At 44.7% G+C, this 22248-nt stretch overlaps 2 protein-coding genes and 1 long non-coding RNA gene across 5 annotated transcripts; 1 reads left to right on the top strand and 2 right to left on the bottom strand.

Annotated features, from left to right (window-relative positions):
* Window positions 1–123: 123 nt before the first annotated feature.
* Window positions 124–15544, top strand: PHKG2 (phosphorylase kinase catalytic subunit gamma 2). 2 transcript variants are annotated; one of them, XM_033170811.1, is made up of 10 exons: window positions 124–228; window positions 2368–2496; window positions 2785–2960; window positions 4075–4129; window positions 4832–4897; window positions 5014–5177; window positions 5492–5582; window positions 6159–6312; window positions 12696–12821; window positions 14610–15544. In XM_033170811.1, exons 2-10 carry the CDS (start codon window positions 2402–2404, stop codon window positions 14892–14894), a joined length of 1212 nt encoding a protein of 403 aa, XP_033026702.1. In that variant the 5' UTR covers window positions 124–228; window positions 2368–2401; the 3' UTR covers window positions 14895–15544. The 2 variants fall into 2 exon arrangements, with proteins under 2 accessions (XP_033026702.1, XP_033026700.1); XM_033170809.1 differs by lacking the exon at window positions 124–228 and adding an exon at window positions 316–340 and having other exon boundaries at window positions 14610–14894.
* On the bottom strand, window positions 6023–7464 carry LOC117059223. Its single transcript, XR_004427902.1, has 2 exons — window positions 6899–7464; window positions 6023–6309 (listed from the first exon to the last, which is right to left on the bottom strand). It is a non-coding gene; the product is annotated as an uncharacterized LOC117059223 (long non-coding RNA).
* Window positions 15545–16069: 525 nt separating the features above from the next.
* CCDC189 (coiled-coil domain containing 189) lies at window positions 16070–21910 on the bottom strand. Of its 2 annotated transcripts, XM_033170815.1 has the most exons (9): window positions 21772–21910; window positions 20653–20684; window positions 20411–20476; window positions 19759–19928; window positions 19379–19449; window positions 19113–19229; window positions 18523–18583; window positions 17153–17230; window positions 16073–16455 (listed from the first exon to the last, which is right to left on the bottom strand). In XM_033170815.1, exons 1-9 carry the CDS (start codon window positions 21793–21795, stop codon window positions 16283–16285), a joined length of 792 nt encoding a protein of 263 aa, XP_033026706.1. In that variant the 5' UTR covers window positions 21796–21910; the 3' UTR covers window positions 16073–16282. The 2 variants fall into 2 exon arrangements, with proteins under 2 accessions (XP_033026707.1, XP_033026706.1); XM_033170816.1 differs by lacking the exon at window positions 20411–20476 and having other exon boundaries at window positions 16070–16455.
* Window positions 21911–22248: the final 338 nt, after the last annotated feature.

Genomic DNA, 22248 nt, shown 5'->3' with positions numbered 1-22248 from the left:
GATTGGCTACTACCGCTGACAGCGCTCCCTCTCCATCTGTCCACTCACTGGATGTTGGCCTTCGTCCGTCTCGACACACCCTGTTTTCTCCTTTCGCCGATTGGTGCTACGGTCCGGCCGTGCCTCTGGAACGCGACGGACCAATCAGAAAGAAGAGGAGGCGGAGCCTGGGAGTCGCCGGCTGCAGGTGGGGGGTCATTCACTCGCATCCAGCAACGGCGCTGCCGGGTGAGGATCTCGGGGAGTCCCTCCGCGTGCGTGGGCGGGGCGGGGCTGGGCGGTGCGGGGAATCCCTCTGGAGAGAGGAGGGGGAGGTGACTCGGAAGGGCTGGACCGATAGGCAAGGCTTCATTTCACCCTGGGGCTCTGATGAGCCCCGGAACCTGTTGACAGTGCTAGGCCACGGTTGTGAAATCTACGGACAGAGTTCCTCTGAGTATAAACAGAGTGCATTTTCCACCTCAGCGTGGCTCTGAATTGAGACTTGGGAAGGGGACCAGGATAAATAGCATATCTTGTCTCAGCCGCTGCATAGATTATACCATAATAGTTTAAACTTTCGTTATTTATATAATGAACGAAGGGCTATGTTAGTAATCCTTACACCAGTCCTTCAAGGTAGTGCTGCAGTTGTTTTTAGAAGGGGAAGTCCTGGCATGGGGAAAGAATGAGGGGTATTATGGGTTTGGAGATCTTGTAGAAGAGGTTATACACTCCAGATAATGTAATAGGGATTGTTTAGTAGGGATGTAATTGTTTAATAGGGATTGTGATATGTTCCTGTGCACAACCTGGACCATAAAATCTATCCTGCCAAGCTTGTTGTCAGTGCATGTTTATTCTGATTCAGGGGTGGGAAACCTCATGCTCAGGGGCTGAATGTGGTCTTCTAGCTCTCCCAACCTCTCTGTCTGGCCCTCAGGACCCCCCCCCCAGCCACACCCCTTGTGGGCCCTGCTTTGCACACGCCTTGAATGGTTTTGCCTGGCTGGAATGTGTCCTAGAACTCTCATAATGTGCCTTTGCTTCCCTGAATGGAGGGTAGAGAGGGGTGTGTGAGTGTGTGTAGAAAGTAGCCTAATGTTCAAAGGTTATATAGACACTTGTTGCCCCTCCCACTTTTGCGTTTGGCCCTGTCCAGCCCTGCATGGGGCATGTAGCCCCCAGAAGCTTGTCTAGAAGGGAATGTGGCTGAAAAAGGTTCCCTACAACTGTTACTATTTGGCTATGCTCTGCTTCCATGTTCAGAAGCAGTGTGATCCTGAATACCAGCTGCTATAAACCACAGGATGTGCTCAGGTCTTGCTTGCGGGCTTCTCATAGGCATGCGGCTGACCACTATGAGAACATGATGATGGCCAGATCATTGGTCCAACCCAGCAGGCTCTTTTTATTTTCCTAATTTGTATTGATACTCAGAAGATGTAATTACAGTGTATTGTTTCAAACTCAAGGTTGTAAGAATCTATTTTGAAAGACTAAAGAAATCTCAGAGTCATGGGGATGTAGTAGATGGCTATTGAACACACAGTGCAATCCTATGCATACTTGTTTGAAATGAAGCTCCACAGTGGCAGTCAGGATGTTTTGGATGGCAGCCGTGTTGCAGAGAGATCTGAGTTCATAATCTCTGTGGGGTTTAGCATAGCTTAACCTCACAGGGTTATAAGACAGCTGAAATTTTGGTCCAAGTTGCTTGGAAGAAGAAATATCAGAATTGCTGCAGTATGAGGATGGAAAACAAAGGATATAAGCTGCACCATTTATGCCTGACATTTGAAGGGCAATCTCCCTTAGATCACTTCTGCAATCTACTCCCACCTGCAGTCTTGCTGTAGTTATATCCTCAAGGCAGCAATACACCTGTCATTGTGGTTGTGCCAGAGATTCTGGCTTTTTGATCTTTTCCCTCCCTATTTGGGGAAATCTGATGCAGTCACATTGCAGTCCTCCAACTTGTTGATTTTGACTAGTTTGATGGTCTAAAGGGAGGAGGCTTCATGACCTGTGATTTGTGTCGGAGGCCTTGATAACTTGATGGCTGGAATGTGTCTGATGAAATCGTCAACTATGCCCTACCTATGGTTACTGCCCAGTGATGACCAAGACTGGGTCATTCTCCTTTATCTCTTCCACAACTCTCCTGAAAGTGGCATGGTAATTGGCATGTCTCTACCTGCCTCCCCTGACATCAGACACCCTTTGCCTCTTATGTTTACTGCCCTTCTTAGCTCCCCAACTGCTGTGTTGCATTCCTTGCATTCCACCTTCCATGTTGACCTTTCAAAAGGTATTTTCTTGGGTAGCTGGCGCTTGACATATTCAGCTGTCTAAATATCACTGCTGCCATCGCCCTTTGCTTTTCAGCTCTTGATCCAGAGCATTCCACATCTACAATAGGATGACCCGGGACGTGGGTCTAGAAGATGAGCTTCCGGACTGGGCCGGAGCAAAAGAGTTCTACCAGAAATATGACCCTAAGGATGTAATTGGCAGGTGAGGAGGGGTCAGATGGAGGGGGTAATTGTGGAATGAATGATGTGCTGGGATACGGACCCATTACATCACAAATGGATAAACTGTTTCCCTCCAGATATTGTTGGACTTCAGCTCCCAGCAGCCAGCATGGCCAATAATAAAGGATGATGGGAATTGTAGTCCAAAACATCTGGAGGAATTATGGCTTTCCAACCTCTGCCCTACATTTCTCCCCCACCATGGAGCCAATATTTTTTAGAAACTTGACGTCTCTCTTGATGTTTGTTCATCTCTGCTCCTCTGCAGGGGTGTAAGCAGCGTGGTCCGGCGCTGCATACACAAGCAGACAGGCCAGGAGTATGCGGTGAAGATTATTGAGGTTACTCCGGAACGCATGACTCCACAGCAGCTGGAGGAAGTGCGCTTATCGACAGGCAAAGAGATTGAAATCCTACGCCAGGTCTCCGGACACCCTTACATCAGTGAGTGACTACCCCCCCCCCAGCCCAGCGTCTCTGTAACCCAAAGTGCATCCCAGTATTTGGGCCTCCTCCTGAAACCCTAGTATTTTCTCAAATGTAATTTTATATTTGTTTAGTTGCCCCCAAATGAACCCTCCCCTCCCCCCCAGCATCTAGGCCTTCCACTATGTTGATGATCTCAACATTCACAGCAACGCCGCCATGTTGTCACCTGTGCCCATCTCTACTTCCTTTATCATCGTGTGATCTCGTCCTGCACACTCCTAAAACAAGGGTGGGGAACCTGTGACACTCTGGTTGTTGCTGGGCTGCCATTTCCATCATCCTTGACTGCTGGCTATGCGGGCTGGTAATGAGAATTGGAGCCCTTAATTGTTGTCGGAATGGAGGAAAGCATGTTTAGGGTTTGCATTGGGGTGGGGAGCAGGAGATTGCTGGGAGTGTGGAATGTAGCAAAGTGGGAAGGGGGAGTTGAAAGGAGCAAGGGAGGTCTGTTGGGGAGTGGCAATTTGGTCAATTGACAGAACAGCGAGAGCAAAATATATCAGCAGTCATAGTTTGGTCAGAATAGAGTATACATTCCAGAGTTAACAGCAAATACATTACTTCTGGTAAATGAGTCACCACAGCCGATAGAGGGCCATGAAAATTTGTGTCCTGGGCTTTTTAGACTCACCTAGCCATGTACCATATGAAACCAAAGGGGTGTATTGGTTGCCAAATGTGACCCCCCCCCCCAGCTCTCCTACCCTACTGCTGAAAGGGATGAACTTCCACTGCCTACTTCAGCAGTGTCTAACCTGTGACCGCCTCCCATAAGTTGTGGGACTCTAGCTCTCATAATTTGTTACCATTGGCCATGCTGGAGGGTGGCAGATTCCCTCATCCCTAAAGCTACGCAGCACTGTTAGCACAATAAGACTGTGGCCATGCTCTCATTCATTGTAGCTGCCTGTCTCTAGGCACTCCTGCTCCCCACCTCAATGCAAACCCTAAACATGTTTGCCTCCATTCTGGAGCTGTTTCCTGCCATCTTAAGTCAGTGAAGCAATCATCTCTAACTGTATAATCCAATCCCCCTCTTTCCCCTCCTTCTCTCTCTCTCCCTCTCTAGTTACTCTGATAGATTCCTATGAGTCATCTGCCTTCATGTTCCTGGTGTTTGACTTGTAAGTAACAAGCTATTGAAAAGAGGAGCTGCTAATCCACCCTGTTCTCACCAAGATGGGAAACGCCCTTGGAGCTGTTGTGGGTCTTGACAGGAAAAATAAAGAGACGTACTTTCCCATTGCATGTTACAGGCCCTCTTCTTCCAAGATGGCGATCAGCCTGGTTTTGAGAAGTAATGTGTGAAGCCACCCTCAGAGGGGCAGCTGGGTGGGAGGAAGAACCATAATAGTTGTTGAAAAGGGAAGTTGACAGAGGCAGTGGATTTCTGCTGCTAGACTTCCGGACCCTTGCGTGCTGAAGTGGTGTTGCTTTCAAACCCACAATGCCTGTGTGCTTGCTGCTGTGTCTCTGAAATTCCTCTTCAGTGTAGATAAATACAGTGGTACCTCTGGTTATGAACTTAATTTGTTCCAGAGGTCCGTTCTTAACCTGAAACTGTTCTTAACCCGAGGTACCACTTTAGCTAATGGAGCCTCCCGCTGCTGCCACACCGCCGGCGCGTGATTTCTGTTCTCATCCTGGGGCAAAGTTCTTAACCCAGGTTAGCGGTGTCTGTAACCCAAGGTGTTTGTAACCTGAGGTACCACTGTAGAGGTATTTTAGTGAGACATTGTAAATGAGTAGGAAGGGGAGATGGGGTTCTCTCCTCCATGCCACCCCCATTGCATGTAGATTTAATCCATCTCACATTCCCCCAACAGGATGAGACGCGGGGAGCTTTTTGACTACCTTACGGAGAAGGTGACCCTCAGCGAGAAGGAGACCAGGTAATGTGTTGTACCCTCTGCTGGAGCTGGGGAGGCAGACGCTCTCTTTGCCCGGCTCCAGCTGTTTTTCTACAATGATCTGAGAAGTGGAGGCTCCTGCAACTCTCTTCTTCCAGGTGTATCATGCGAGCCCTCCTGGACGCCGTGAGCTACCTTCACACCAATAATATCATCCATCGAGATCTCAAGCCTGAGAATATCCTCATGGATGACCAGCTGAACATCAAACTCTCCGATTTTGGCTTTTCCTGCCACTTGAAGCCAGGGGAGAAGCTGCGAGGTGAGGGTGTACCAGTCTGAGTACAGATCTCTGTAGGGCAGACCAGCTCATTGATAGCTCAGTCAGTAGAGCATGAGATTCTTAATCTCTAGGTCATGTGTTCAAGCCCCACGTTGGGCAAAATATTCCTGCATTGCAGGGGATTGGACTAGATGACTCTTGTGGCTCCTTCCAACACTACTGATTCTGTGATTCTGCTGTGAGCAGGGTGGCTGTTCTGACTTACACAGCTTCTGCTAGCAGTGACTCCTGATTTGAGATTCTTGGGCACCAAACCTTATGCACCTCTGTAATTTCCAACTCCTTCCTCTTAGAGCTGTGTGGGACCCCTGGCTACCTGGCCCCAGAGATCCTGAAATGCTCCATGGATGAGATCCACCCTGGTTATGGAAAGGAAGTGGACCTGTAAGTGACATCTAGCTAACACCTGTCCCCCTTGGCGGAGGGATAGTTTTTTGGGAAGGAGGGGTGAAGTATGTTACATGACAAGAGCCAAAACTCAGCTGGGTCTTTATACCTGTTTTGGGAGAGAGGTGTCTGCTCCCTGTTCTTTTGCCCGAGGGATTGGGAGGGGGGAACCAGTTGTTCTCTCTCCATGTTCTGTCCCTCTGTCCCCTTGTTACTCACCACACAGTCATATTTGAAAATAGCTTGGAACTCTACCATCATATTCTACAGTTGGCAGAACAGCTACACCCAGTGACAAGATTTTGCATGCGCTTACATACTTGAGTCTGGAGGCAAAATATGGATTGGGTTTTGTGTTGTTGTTTTGAAGGGGAACAATATTTTGACAATTTCCCATGGATGAAGCACAGAAATTTTAAACAAACAAAATTTTCAAGTTTCCAAAAAGCTGCACAAATTGTATAGGGTGCTTCCTCGGCCAATATTCCTTAGTCTTTCTGCTTTGCTGTTCTCCAATTTTGGTGTTTGGGGAAAGGGTGCAGGAAATAAAGCTCTCTCCTCCTTTCCCTGAAGTTGGGCCTGTGGAGTCATCTTTTTCACCCTCTTGGCTGGCTCTCCTCCTTTTTGGCACCGTAAGCAGATGCTGATGCTTCGGATGATCATGGAAGGGCGATACCAGTTTGGCTCCCCTGAGTGGGATGACCGGTCCGACACAGTCAAAGATCTGGTAAGATGGTGAAAATCCCATCTCTTGTAACACAACTCGAGCTACATGTACATTCAACATCTCCTTTTAGGAAACATTTGTGCCCAGAAAAAAAGAGTTCTGCAATGTGGTATTGTGAAGGATCTCACCGGCTGGGCGCAACTGGGATTTGCCTTCCCACCAATTTCTTAAATCCTATAGGATCCCCTCTCATACAGCTTATATACAGTGTACCTACTTTTTACTTCATAGCTGCCACTATTTAATTCCAACCTTTTACTACATGGAGCAGAGACATGGAACAAATGGAGCTGGAGGCTTGTGCATTAAAGCTTATTTAATATAAAATCATAGCTTTAATGCAGGTATTTATTTAACAACATAGTTTGATGATTGCAAAAATATGTTACTGTTACTTTAAATCTTGCATTGGCTCAAAAGAGATTGCTACATAATTGTCCAAGTTCTCATCCCTATGCCAACCTGATAGCCAGATCTCCATTTATCTGCTGCTCTGGTCAGGGTATTACTGAAAGAGCACAAGGTAGTTAAGGATGTCTCAACTGTTAGTCAGACTGAATTCCCATCTCTTGAGACTCCTGCTCACCCCCTGATCGGCTTGATTCAGTTTTCTTCATAAATCTCTCTTCTGGTCTGGTACTTGAAGACTCAGACATGATGGTGCTGCCTCTGAAGTCTTTCTCCTTCCTGAGGCCCACTGTTAGCTGCTGGCCACTCTGGTCAGACACCATCCTGGAAAACACCTCTCCTGGCTTGCCTCCCTCAGTCCCTGTCTCCTGTGGTTCTAAGTTCACCTTCCGACTCTTTCTAGTCTCCTGACCAACTGCTCCCAAAGAATGCGGTGTCTGCCCTTATATTTACTCCCTCTGGCCAATCATTGGGTTCTTTCTGGAGTTCCGAGTCCTCATTGGACCAATCATTCGAACGGAATGTCCACAAAAGGACCTATCACCATTTGACTTTTTCAATTCACTTGACCCTAATAAAAGGTAGAGTCCACAGCTAACTGCCATTAACTGTAAACCTAGCAAGTATGGAGCCAAATCTGGTATTTTGAAACTAGCTCCTTCCTGGCAAGACTGCCAGCTGAACCCACATACATTATATATTTTCTGACTTCAGCCAGAAGCAAAATGCAGGGTTTTCCTGCTTCATCACACAATTAACCATTTTTATATCAAATATTCCTATTGTAACAAACTTCTTACATTTAATATCTGCTTTTTAAAAATCCAGTATCTTTACATCTGTGTTACACAATTCAAGCCTGTTTGTATATTTTACAGTATTCTGTTTTTGCTTGTTATGGGGAGGAGCAAAGAGTAACACAGGGATCCCTGCCTTTTACCTCATAAAATCCTATTTGTTTCCCAATTCAAGCGTCACATATCTCAGCAGCCTCTATAGTTTCAAAGTGTATCTTCTAGGCCTTGAGAACTAAAAACTTGTTTTTCCCTTTAGAAAGAGAACCAATATTCTCAGGATTAATTATTCTTTTTCTGCTTTACTCAGCTTTAAGATTCATGTCTTGAAATGTGGCAACAGTGGGGTAGAAGAGATCCCAGCAATTGTTGCCCATGATAACAGATGATCGCTCTGTGGTGAACTTGATTCCTGAGGCTTTCAGTACTTTCACCTCTGCCCTAATTGGCAGGTTTAAAAAACAAGATTCCATTGCAGAAACAAAGGCCCTGACTGGCAGCTAGTGACATGAAGTGTTTGGCAAAGTAGACTGACAGAGGGAGATGGAGAAGTGAGAGTCTGTGGAAAAACTCACAACTAAGCGATAAAGTCAATGTGTATTGGTTAGAGTATCAGAGTAGGACCGGAGGAGATCCTGGTTCAATATCCATTTATTTATTTTTTTTTATAAGATTTTATTATTTTCTATTAGGGCAAAGGAAAAACATAGCATAAACAACAACATTAACAATACAAAAATACAATACATAACCACCACACATAAACACAATCCAACAATCACAATAAAAAGAAACATATACAAACCTATAAACTAACACTTATCCTCTTACTTCTCTTATTACTATCTTCTCTATTTGGGGGACTTCCCCCATTCCCTCCACTGTCTTCAAAATCATTTGTATTTTCTAGGTAGCTTTGTATCTTATTCTATTCACATTTACTCAATTTTAATACACTTTACTTTACTTAATCATATCTTAACTAAAACTCCAAATCTTAACACATTTTCTGACAATTAGGTCTTTTACACCAAAATATCTTAATAACAATTTTATCTAACATATACCTACTAAAGCCGCTATTCTAATTGATTCTGCTCAAATATTCAATTTTACTGATTTAATTAAATAATCTTTAAATTTCTTCCAATCTCGTGACACCTTCTCCTCCCTCTGGTCCCGGATTCTGGCGGTCAGTTCTGCGAGTTCCATATATTCCATCATCTTCATCTGCCATTCTTCCACTGTTGGTATCTCTTCGCCTTTCCATGTTCTTGCCAGTAAGATTCTAGCTGCTGTTGTGGCATACATAAAGAACACTCTATCCTGACTGGGTATCTCCTCATTAGTTATGCTCAGAAGGAATGCCTCTGGTTTCTTACAAAAGGTAACCTTCATCACCTTCTTGAATTCATTGTAAATCTTATCCCAGAAAGCACTCACCGCTGGGCACAACCACCACATATGAAAAAAGGTACCTTTCGCATGTTTACATTTCCAACATACATCTGACATTTTGGTATTCATCCTAGCTATTTTAACTGGTGTCAAATACCATCTGTAAACCATTTTCATTATATTTCTCTTAAACCATGACAAGCCGTAAATTTGATACCTTTTTGCCACAATCCCTCCCAGTCATCCATCATAATGTTATGTCCTACATCTTTCGCCCAACTTATCATTAACGATTTTACCAGTTCATCTTTCGTATGCCATTCTAGCAATAGATTATACATTTTGGAAAGGTTTTTAAAGTTCGATTCTATCAATTCTGTTTCCAGCTTTGATTTTTCTACTTGAAAACCAACTTTTTTGTCCATTTTGAATGTTTCATGTACCTGGTGATAATGCAGCCAGTCGGGGACCTGACTTTTCACTTGGTCGTAGCTTTTTAGCTTAAAAGAGTCCCCTTCCTGCTGCAATATGTCCATATATCTTAACCAGTTTGCAGACATATTCGGTCTCTTATAGGCTTTGGCCTCCACTGGAGAGATCCATCTAGGGGTCTTTCTCTCTAACAAGTCTTTGTATCTATTCCAGACCTGATACAAGGATTTTCTTACTATATGAGACTTAAAAGTTCTGTGTATCTTAACCTTGTCATACCAAAGGTATGCATGCCAACCAAACATATTATCGTGTCCTTCCAAGTCCAATACATCGACATTCTCTAGTTTGAACCAGTCCTTTAGCCAGCAAAAGGCCGCTGCTTCAAAGTAAAGTCTTAAGTCCGGCAGGGCAAAGCCTCCTCTCTCTTTAGAGTCTGTTAAAATCTTAAACTTGATTCTTGGCTTCTTGCCCTGCCATATAAACCTTGATAAGTCCTTTTGCCATTTCTTAAAACAATCCAGTTTGTCCAGAATTGGTATGGCTTGGAATAGAAACAGCATCCTTGGTAGGACATTCATTTTTATCACGGCAATTCTTCCCATTAACGACAATTTCAATCTTGTCCATATCTCCATGTCTTTCTTTATTTCCATCCACAGTTTTTCATAGTTGTCCTTGTACAGGTTCAAATTCTTGGTTGTGAGATTGATACCTAGATATTTTACTGTTTTAACAAAATTGAGGCCAGTGCCTTCCTGTATTCTTTGAATTTGTTCTGCACTCATATTTTTTCCTAAAACTTTGGTTTTCTGCTTATTTAATTTGAAACCAGCTACAAGTCCAAATTGTTCAATTATTTCCAAGGCTCTGGGGACACTGCTTTCCGGTTCCTGCAGGGATAGCATCAAATCGTCTGCGAAGGCGCGTAGTTTGTATTCCTTCTCTCCCACACGGATTCCTTTTATCTGTTTGTCCTTTCGTATCATGTTTAGGAGGACTTCCAGGACCGTAATAAAGAGTAACGGGGAGATAGGGCATCCTTGTCTAGTTCCCTTTTCAACTTCGAACTCCTCCGATATCACACTGTTTACTATTACTTTAGCTTTTTGTTCTGTATAAATGGCCTTAATGCCATTCAAAAATTTTTCACCAACTCCCATCCTTTCCAAATTCTTTTTCATAAATGTCCAAGAGACTTTATCAAATGCTTTCTCTGCATCAACAAACAATAGTGCCGCATCTGTATTTATGTTTCTCTCCAGTTTTTCTAAAATATCCACAATAATTCTCGTATTATTGCTAATTTGTCTGCCTGGTAAGAAACCTGCTTGGTCTCTATGTATATAATCTTTCAACACTCTTTTCAGCCTTGTAGCCAATACATTTGCAAAAATTTTTAATCCACATTCAAGAGGGATATTGGACGATAATTTTTCATTTGAGTCTTGTCGGTATCAGGTTTTGGAATCAGTGTGATAAAGGCTTCCTTCCATGTCTCTGGTGCCCTATCTCCTTCTAGTATCTTGTTGCAAATTTCTCTTAATGGCTGCGATAGCCAGTCTTTCAATGTCTTGTAATATTTTGCTGTTAATCCGTCCGGTCCTGGGGCCTTCCCTAATTGCATGTTGTTTATTGCATCTTCTATCTCCTGTGTCGATATTGGGTGGTTGAGAGTAACTAATTTTTCCTCTGGGACTTTTTGCAATCCGTTCTTTTCCAGAAATCGGTCTATTTCTACTTCATCTATCTTCTCCTCCTTGTACAGTTGCTTGTAGAATCTTTGAAAACACCATCTGATTTCCTCCGGTTTCTCCACATTTTTTCCATTTACTACCAAAGTATTAATGACATTTGCCTTTTGTCTTTTCTTCAGTTGCCAAGCTAGTAGTTTTCCGCACTTATTGGCCGATTCAAATGTTCTTTGCTTCATCATTTTCACTTTCCATTCAATGTCCTGATTCATGATATTGGCATATTGGGATTGCAAGTATTTGATTTCTTTTGAATTTTGACGCATCTGGGATGTCCTCTTAATTCTTTTCCTTCTCTTTGATTGATTTCAATATTCTCTCCATTTCTGCATTTTGTTGTCTCTTCTTTTTTGCTTTTTCACTAATGAGAAATCCTCTCATAACAGCTTTACTTGCATCCCAAGCAGTTCTTTTCTCCACTTCGGAACTCCAATTTATCTGAAAATATTCTTTCATCTTTTTTGCCGCTCTTTCTACTAGCTTGGTGTCTCTCATCAAAGCGTCATCCATTCTCCATCTGAAAGAATCCTTGGAAATCAGTTTTAAATTTAACTGTACCGGGTTGTGGTCTGAAAGAGTTTTGGGGCCGATTTCTGCCTTTTGTATTTTGGAGCCAATTCGTTCGAAATCCAGATATAATCTATCCTCGACCATGACTGCTGAGGTTCACTAAAATAAGTTGCCTCTGTATCTGTAGGGTTTTTTAATCTCCAAGAGTCCACCAAATTCAAATTGTCCACCATTTCGAAAAAAGTCTTTGGGAGTTTCCCATCGTTCGTTAATTTGGTTCTTTGAGATCTGTCCATTAATGTGGAAACTGCACCATTGAAATCTCCAAGGCAAACTAATTTGTAATCCAAGTAGTCCAGCAGCAGATCATGTATTTTCTTATAAAAAATTGACTTTCCATCATTTGGTGCGTAAAGTCCCAGAATCAAAAGTTTTTCGCCTTGTATGTTTATTTCAATTGCAATGTATCTCCCTTCTTCATCTTTAAAAAGCTGTCTTGGGCTATATTTCTCCTTTGCATATATCACTACTCCTCTCTTCTTGACCTTGTCCGATGATATAAACTCTTGGCCTAATTTTTTGTTCTGTAGTAGTCTTCTATGACGTCGGGCTATGTGGGTTTCCTGTAAGCATATTATATCCAAATTCTTCTTTCTATGCTGTAAAACACTCTGCGTCTCTTTGGTCTCTGATTCAATCCCCGGACATTCCATGTCATTAACTTGAGCGCCATTTTCCTTTCTTTAGCCTTCTCCTCCGGTTGCTTCTCCTTTCTTATCTTTCTCTGAATCCTGGCTTGGACTTGGTAGACTTGGTGGTCCCGGCGGTGGTGGAAATACCTCTGGGAATCCATTTAGCCATGAAACTCATTGGAAGACTTTGACCCTATCTCCCAGCCTAACTTAGCTTGCAGTGTGAGAACCGTTCGTTGCTGTATTGAGTTTCTTGCAGGAAGGGTGGGATGAAAACAGATTATTATTATTATTATTATTTGCCCCTGAATTGCTCGGCCTTCTACATTGGGTGCCAAATATATGCCCCTCTCCCACAAATGTCTCTTGCCCAACTCTGTGTGTGTGTTTGGCAGATCTCACGACTGCTGCAGGTGGATCCAGAAGAACGGTTGACAGCTCAGCAGGCCCTGCAGCACCCCTTCTTCCAGCAGTACGGTGGCCGTAAACGCCAGCTCTTCAATCCACACCATGCATTCAGGGCAAGTCTCTTGATCCTTCCTCCTGCCACGCAAATGTTTCCCACACAGGAGGAAACATTTATTCTAAGGTGGTTCCTGCTGCAATATGTGCAGGCGTTTTCTAAAAACGTGTTCGCTTTTTTCCTTCATACCATTTTTTTTAACGCAGATGTAATCAGTGAATTGACCAAAACCAGTATGATGGATCTATTAGGGCTTCTTTGTCAGTTTGTGTGCACCCCCCTTCCCAATTTGATCATCTCCTTTCACCGCCGGTGCTTTATAGCTTTCTGGTAATATGCCTGAAACTTTGTGGGTCTTTCCACTTGTTTCTTCCATAGTCCTTTTGTCACCGATTCATGGAGGATGTCTATCAACAGGTAGTGGTCATGATTGCTTTATGATACGGGATCAGAGGTAGCAGCATGCCTCTCAGTACCACTTGCTGAGGAGCAGGAGAAGAAGAAGAGAGGGCTGTTGCATTTACGTCCCATTTGTTGACTTCCCAGAAGCACCAGGAAGCCACACTGGAGAAGTGGTTGTTGATTTGCTACCAGGCCAGGTTCATGGTCCTTGTTTTAATTCACAAAGCCCTAAACAACTTGGGTGCAAAGTACGTTCAGGATGGTCTCATGCATTATACTCCCCCTTGATCACGGAGATCCTCTTTAACGCAGTTTTCCAAACATTTCATGTTGGTGATACACTTTTAAGATATGCATCATGTTGTGACAGTAATTCAGGTTAAACTAACCCCTTTCCAGCCCCGGGAGGAGTGTGGGGAGTGTTCATACACCAAAACACTGCAGCTGACAAACCAACGTGTCGTGACTCGCGACGCAGTTTGGAAAGCTCTGCTCTAACAGGACACATCGGGAGGTTGCCCAGGCCCCTGAGTTTCATTTGGCCTTCACTAGAGCCTGTGCCTTTAGGCCCGGCCCTGCTGAACTCCTTATCCAGAAGAGGTTTGGCAGGAAAATGCCTTATTTCAGTCTGCTGAAAATTGTTTAGACCGCTCTTCACAATAGGAACTTTTTTTTTTTAACCAACCAGTATCTACTGATGTTTTACTGATAATAATAATAATAATAATAATAATTTATTATTTATACCCCGCCCATCTGGCCGGGTCTCCCCAGCCACTCTGGGCGGCCTCCAACAAATATCAAAATACAATACAGAGTCACAAATTAAAAACTTCCCTAAACAGGGCTGCCTTTAGGTGTTTTCTGAATGTCAGGTAGTTGTTTATTCCCTTGACTTCTGACGGGAGGGCGTTCCACAGGGCGGGCGCCACTACCGAGAAGGCCCTCTGCCTGGTTCCCTGTAGTTTTGCTTCTCGCAGTGAGGGAACCGCCAGAAGGCCCTCGGCACTGGATCTCAGTGTCCGGGCTGAATGATGGGGGTGGAGACGCTCCTTCAGGTATACAGGACCGAGGCCGTTTAGGGCTTTAAAGGTCAACACCAACACTTTGAATTGTGCTCGGAAACGTACTGGGAGCCAATGCAGATCTCTCAGGACCGGTGTTATGTGGTCCCGGCGGCCACTCCCAGTCACCAGTCTAGCTGCCGCATTCTGGATTAATTGATACTTATACACTGGTTTTATTATATTTTGTCCTTTGTAAGCCACCTTGATATACTTTATGAAAGTGTGGATTACAATCATTTAAATAAATGAATTGATAAATAAGAATGCTGGACCAGGTGGGTCTTAGTCTGGCGCAGCAAGTGCTGATGTTCTCTCCTGCTAACCTTCTAGGTCTCACTTCCCATATTGACACTATTCCCGTCTCTTTCCCGCAATAGGTTCTTGCATGGACTGTGCGGGCCTCTATCCGCATCGTCTCCAACTACCGGCGGGTGCGGCCAGTCACCAAGGAGATGCTCCTGTGCGACCCCTATGCGCTCAAGGGGGTGCGCAAGTTGATTGATGCGTGTGCCTTCCGCATCTATGGGCACTGGGTCAAGAAAGGTGAGCAGCAGAACCGGGCCGCCCTCTTTGAAAACGTCCCCAAGGCCATCCAGCTTGTCTTGCTCAGCACAGAGGGGGAGGAAGCCCCTGCGTCTGCGGTGGACGACCCTCCCAACTAAACACCTGGTTGCTGCTCCCTGTGCAACTGTGGAATCACTGGGTCCCTGAACAAAGAAGGGAGGCAGGAGCCACTTCAAGAACTGTCCCACCACCTTCCATCTCTTCTTGGGGGAACGGCAAGTACCTCCTGTGGGGAGGTATCCTCATCCTTGCATGCGAAGGGGGTCCAATTTCCTGGGGAACAAGGACTTCTTTGCCTTCTGGAAAGAATTCCTGAGTTTGTGGCTGTCGGAAACTAAGGGTCCCCTAACATATCTGGGAAGGGCCCCCGAGATCTGTGTAGGGCAAGAATACAGAGCATCTGAATTGTTAGACGCGTATGGATTAGGGAGGCTTATCTGTGTGTTGCTAGAAGAAGGACTTTGTCTTTGCATCTCTTCCCACAGTAAGGAGACCTGCTACCTCTTGCCCCTCAAAGCAGCCAATTTCACCATTGCTGAGGAATCAATCCTTGCATATAGCCAGTATGGGTGGTCCAGGGAGGAAGGGGGTGGATTGGGATCAGAAATTGCAGAGTTCCCTTTCCCTACTAGCAGGAATTGGGCTCCACCCTTCTCTGTAGATTATATTGTATTTTATTTTCCATCTGGTTGTGCCATCTTTCCACATCCATGATGTCACAATTAGAATAAAATGGAACGTGACCAAACTGACGCCGGTCTTTGGCCTTCTTGCTTCCCAAGAAGCGGCCGTATCCTTTTAGTTGGAGAGGGGCACAGAGTTGAATTTCTCCTGCGAAAAATCCAAGGGTGTTCAGTGTTTCGGGGGTGGGGTGGAGGGTATCCTGTTGCTGCTGGAAGGGGTGTGCACCTGCGGGAAAAGAGTTCAGCTTGAGAAGACAGGATTTGCAGAGAGTGGGAATCAAAGAGAAAATCTGAAGAAAGGCAGTGTGTCAGTTTCACTCTAGCAGCCGGTCTAGTGAGGGAGATCACATGGATGCATGAGCCTGCAATACTCGCACATCCACAATTCAGACAGCGCCCCCAAGTGTAGCATCTCTGCTAGTAGGGTGTGAGGAGACCTACTCTATACAATGGTTTGAGTGCTTCTGATGGGGAATTGCAGCAGCTGAGAAAGAGGAGAGACTGCCTGGATCCTAAACACAGAAGATGTGCAACGGTGATACCGATCGTTTGGAAGCTCTTTAATGTTTTAAACATCACAGCCACATGGAACCTTCCAGTTCCTAGACAGTATACAGGTTTCTCTGTAGAAAGTTTCTGAAAACAGGTTTCTAAAAGGCATTTAAAAGTGTGGTCTGTCTACCACCCCCCTTTTAACTATTATTCATTTCCACAATTTCTGAGGCATGAGATACTTGTATGGGTGGGCCCTGATAGCCTCTCAACATTCCAATCTAAAAAGTTAATTCTCTTGCCTCCCAACCTTATTTTTTCTTGCCCTTGGAACCTCCCTTGCCCGGGCCCTTCTCCAGCTGGAGCAGCTTGGCATTGAACTGGTCCTCCGTTGCCTTCAAGCGTTGATCTACTGAAAGGCGCAGCATGGTCAGCTCCTGGGTGAGCTGGTTTGCAATGTACTCTCGCAGCACAGCAGTGGGACCTAGGAGGAGGGGGGAGGCATGATAACGGAGAGAGCACTCACCTCTAGGCTACCATTTTGGGATTCAGGAGTGGCCCCCCAAGCCAAAAAATATATACTACTTACTGTTTAAATAGAACTTTTCAGCAATTGAAGCACTTACTGCATATTGGCCTGGGCTGCATTGCTCTACCTCAGCCTCTTTCAGTACTGTGCTGAGCCATGCCAATGTCTGGCTTAGCATGTTGTCTAAACCCAGGTTTCTGGTTAAGATCTTTTCAGACAAACCGTGAGTTTGTTCTTGGTTAAAGCTTGTGGATAGCCTGATAAGAGCTCAACCTCAAGCCTGGTTTTGGATGCCATGCCACTCCAAACTGGCTTAGTTCAGTGTGGTTTGGCAACAAAAACATGGCTAGGGAGGAGCAAACTGGCTGCAAGCTCCTCCCTGGGAACCGCATGTTTTACACCACAGTTTGGCTTAGTGCAAGGTCATAATCTCAGTAGATTTTTACAAGAAGCCTGTAAGGTAGGGCAATATTACTATCCCCAGATTGCAGATGAGGAGCCAAGGGCAGAGAGAGAGAGAGAGGCACAGAGAGAGGGAGTGAGGGAGGTTCACCCAAGACCTCATGACTAAGATGAAATCTGAGCTGGGGGACTTTTTAGCTCACCCTGGACACTACACACTAGCCCCAGCCACTGAACCACCCCTTCTTACTTTCTTCAGCAATAGTTGTCTCGTCCATATCCTCCTGCAGAGGTGACAAAGCTGCCTCTGAGTCCTCAGTTGCTGCTTCTGTAGAGAAAAGAGATATTTAAAAACCTTTGGGGAAAGGGTTGGATGGAGGCAACAACTCTTGATATTGTATCCTTTCCTACAGACTCTCTTGGGCCTGTAGGACCCTCTTGGTAGTTGTAAAAAACTTCAACCTGACGCAAGACATGGGGGGCTATTGTGACATTTTAGCATTTGAGGACCGAGTACTGATTCAAAGCAAGAGCACCAGGGCCCCAAAGAGGGAAGGCTCATCTCTCAGGGGTGAAATGTGTGCTATTCACACAGAACATAACCCAGGTTCAATCCTTTGTTATTTCCAGTTAAAAGGCTCTCAAGATCATAAATCTGGGCAAGATGTAGCTTTGCCTAAAATCCCCAGTCAGAATAACACTGGGCTAGATGGACTGACAATTTAATCTGGCAGAAGATGCCTTCCTATGATAAACACATATTTTTTAGATGGCTTCCTATATAACTAGGTCTCTGTGTTACTGTAAAGCAGGCATAGGCAAACTCGGCCCTCCAGATGTTTTGGGACTACAGCTCCCATGATCCCTAGCTACAGACCAGTGGTCAGGGATGATGGGAATTGTAGTCCCAAAACATCTGGAGGGCCAAGTTTGCCTACGTTTGCTTTAAAGCCACCTGCCACATATTTTTTTTTTTTATAATATTTGCGTAGCCGACTGGCCATAGCATCTAAAAGACAAACACCAACAAAAATACAACAAATATGGTTACCAATAAAACCTTATAACCTATTAAAACTCAAGGTAATAGCTCCTTGGAACTTAACATAAATAGTAAAATGATAATAATAATGATAATAATAAATCCTATGCTGGGAATCCGGATGACTACACTGTTGTCGTTCAGATAGCAGCTCTCAGTGAGGGCGATCTGGCTGCGACATCTGTCACCCCATTGATCGCCAGGGTTGATTCGGCTGATCTGGCTGGCTAGGCGGGTGTCCCCTTCCTCCCTCACCGCTCCATGTGCGTCCCTCCCGAAGCTGTGCGCTCGGTGGAAGAGGACGACCATCCCAGATAGAAGGAGTGTACCGTTCTTCGGTCAAGGGTATACGATAGCTGCGCTCCCCTGCTAGAACCTCCAAACAAGCTCAAGGTCCTGCCACAGATTTATACGTAGCTTTGGTCTTCCCCTTGTTCTATTCTGGGAGATGTCCTCATTTAGAAGGACTGGTAAATTTCTTTTTCTCCCCTTTAACATCCTTGTCAAGATAGGTGAATGACAGCCAGATTACACTGTTGTGCTCAGAGGGAGGGGGATCAGGGCACACCCACACTTACCTTCATATTTGGGCTCTGGTTCAGGCATCCCAATGTAAGTGAATGATATGTCCAATCGCACCTAGGGAAGAGAGAGGATTTGGGACTGGTATGTATGAGCATGTGGCTGCTGAAGAGTGATCCACTGATTTCACTGGCTGGCTAGTTTCTGGTCACATTTTGATGCTTTTCACTGCATCCACAAAAGCAAGTACCTTGCTCTTAAAAGCAAAGGGCCATATCCAACAGTGTTGCTCAGCTTGATGGTAAGACTTCTGTCAGTGGAATAGGAAGGAAGCAAACTTCAGCAATTTTCTCCCCCTATACCTTCTCTAGAGGGTTGGGGGATCCTCCACCAGCAGAAGCTCTTGTGCTGCTCCTTTGGAATAGCTGGAATTGCTTCCTTTCCTGTCCTGCTGATGGAAGCTGAGTGGCAATGTTGGATCCCACCCCAAAATCCAGAGGAGCATCAGAGTCCATGTTTAATCCCTCGTGCTATACATAAATCATCCAGGATCCTGCAAACCCTTTCCTCCCATGGCATGGGAAGGTGACATGGGAGCTCCTTCCCATCCACCCAAAACCTGGCATAAAGAGACACTAATTTTTACCTGTGGAGTGAAAGCGTATTTGTAAAGTTTGTAATGGCGGAAGTAGGTGTTGATCATGTAATCTGTTAGGCGCACCAGCTGGTTCTGATTGAAGAGATCAATGCTGAAGGGGGGCCTCTAAAGAAGTGTGGAAAAAATAGGTGAGAGAGTGTGTGTGGGGGGGAGGTGCCATTCCCTTCCACATACACAGTGCTGTAAAGAGGAATATTGGGGAGGGATGACACCTGGGTTATGTTATCATTTTTGCCCTGTCAGGACACACTCACCCGAATGGAGTGGCAAAAAACAAGTTCAGAAAAGTAGTTGTAGCATTCCTCCACATTGGGCAGTGGTGTTTCTACAGGAAAAGAAGATGGAAGCATCAGGTTCTTCTTCTCAAATCCCTTTTTCTACAGCCCAGTTCCCCAACTGGCAGCCAATAGGACTAGCTCCGGGTGTTACTCTCCCCTCTTTGCCTTATGATAGGGCACCATCGCTATAGCACTAACAGGCATCCACAATAACCCAAAGGAAATGTGTACTTAAGACAGTATCCTACCCTTTATAATGGCAAGTTGCTCCCAATGAGGCTTCTGCGGTCCTTTCCCCACATTCTTCTTTTCCATTCACATAACTCCTTTCTCTCGTCTGACATCCATTTGCTTACCTACACAGGCCTCGTGTACATCCTTCACAATTGAGAAGAAGGCTGAGGTCTGTTCCCGGTTGAAGCCCTGCTCCCGGCAGAACTGGATGGTGTAGAAGTACAGATCCAATAAGATAGTGGAGCGTGGGTTTGTTTCGAAATCTTGCAAATCCAAGAGTCTGGAGAGGAGGCTGCAGAGAAGAAGGGAAATAGGGAGGTAGGATTATCGACATCCTGTTTTATGGGAGAATGACAAAATTCTTCCATCATCACTATTTCCTTTAACTGGTAGGAGTCTGCCTTTATTTCACACAGCTAACTGCAATAAGATGACTCTGCACCTGAGAACAGTGAGGGTGTAGATCAGGGTTTTTAAAATTTCACTGCCAGTTTAATTCTTCAGACTTGGATATATCCAGCCACCTATTCTTGGTAACCTCTTTAAACAGTGTCTGGTTAAATATGTACTTATAGTAGCCAATGCTGGTTCTTTAAAATTTGGAGGACTTTACTCTCTGTTACTCTGCATTTAGGATGTGTTATCTGGGAGATCCTGAATGCAGCCCGATTCTCTATGTGTTTATTCAGCAGTAACTCTTACTTAGATGTTTGTTTTGGTAAGAGACTGACATGGCTAATTGGGAGATGTTTCTTAGTCCTAAAGTCTCATCACCTCTTCAGTTCATCAGTGGTTCCAGCCTTGTTGATGAGATCCATGGAGTGAACATCTAGATATTTCCTGGAACAGGAAGAACAAGGGAAAGCAAGTAACCTGAAAAAACAGCTACATGTTCTTAATAATGCAGCAATGCCAAAATTCAAGGATCTTCAGGCCACGCACCAAAATGCAGCTGATTCTGGGGTGGGATGTGGCAATTAATGCTTCTACATTAATACACATGAACAGTTACTCACCACATGCATATCTTTGCCTTATGAGGCTGAGGCTGAAAGACAGAAATAATTTTTGAGTAGGAGTGTTAGGGATCAATTTACAAATATTTTTTCATACACAGTTATATGACCACATTGTATACTACTATTGTTGGCATCCGTCTGTTTTGAGAGACAGTAGAAGAATGGGGGTGAAGTCAAGCCATTGGAGGGTTACAGTGCCTGCTGTGGCTGTAGAGACTGATACAGGAGAGACATGTTTTACTGCTACTACTACTATTACTACTGGTTATTTCAATGAGATTCGGTGGCAGATTATCTTGCCACAATGGGAACAAGTTCTAATTAGTTGGGGCGTGCTTTGAATTAGTGTTTGTTACACAATTTAAAGCTGAAAGCCATATTGCTGTAATTTCAAATAAGATAATTTTTTCGTCAATCAGAACATTTTTATTTACCATAATTGATTTTCATTTATGTTGGTGGTTTATGCAAAATGTGAGGACAGATGGCAGATGGTCCCAAGTTTCTCTGACTGATAGGAGAAAACGGACTCCTCCTAAGAAATCCACACTGTGCAGTTCTGTGCCTCTGCATTTCCGTTGAATTATGTATTTTAGTTGCAGTATTCCACATGTGCATGCATTCCACCCACCTTCTACAATGCTTGGGGTAGGTATTTCATGGGGTTTTACCCTCATTTTATCCTCACAACTACCGGTACTCTGTGGGGAGAGACTTGCACAAGGTTACCTGCTTAGTTACTGAATAAGTAAAACTTTGAACCCAGTCTCCTAGGCCCAGCATTTTATTCTAATACCATTATTTTTATTAATTTTATCATAACAACTTATACTTCCACATGGATTATTATTTTTACCACTGCTAGATAACTATTTACTATGAAACGGTGTCAATTTTTGGTATTAGGATTGCTTCCCAATCCTGACAGACACCCCTGTGATTTCCTACCACCATTTCTACTGCGCCAAAAGCTGTCCCAGCTGAGTTTCTGCCTCGTGTTGCTGCTGGCAGCGCCGTGCGCCCCCACCCTTTCCCCAGCAATATGTCCTAAGTAAAAATGGGAGATATTGGCCTGCACGTGAATATTATTGAATTCCCCCCCCCCGCCCTTTTCACCTGCTGGAAGCCCTCCAACCCCATCTCTGGTTGTCGGAGTGAAGAAGGTTGGGGAAATCACGCGTTGCCATAGCAATCTCTGCTTCAGCCAATTGGAATTCCGTCGAAATTCGTCCAATAAGAACGAGGAACACTTGAGGGCGAAAGCCAATTGTAGAGGCTTTCTTTGAAGTGTTCCGGCGGTGGGGGTGGGGGTGGGAAGAGTATCAGTAGAGATAGAAATCTAGAGCAGGCATCTCCAAACTTGGCCTTCAAGATGTTTTTGGGACTACAACTCCCATCATACCTAGCTAACAGGACCAGTGGTCAGGGATGATGGGAGCTGTAGTCCCAAAGCATCTGGAGGGCCGAGTTTAGGGGTGCCTGATCTAGAGCGACATAATAACATATGTGAATTTTGTTCGGACGCCATAGAGATAGAAAAGCACTTTTATTCCTCTATGGACCTCAGTTGGGCGCCGAGTAGAATCTTACCGG

The sequence above is a fragment of the Lacerta agilis genome, chromosome 14 (assembly GCF_009819535.1).
Source record: "Lacerta agilis isolate rLacAgi1 chromosome 14, rLacAgi1.pri, whole genome shotgun sequence".
Classification (NCBI taxonomy): domain Eukaryota; kingdom Metazoa; phylum Chordata; class Lepidosauria; order Squamata; family Lacertidae; genus Lacerta; species Lacerta agilis.
The sequence above is the reverse complement of the archived record's forward strand: the minus strand, read 5'-3'. Positions and strand labels throughout refer to the sequence as shown.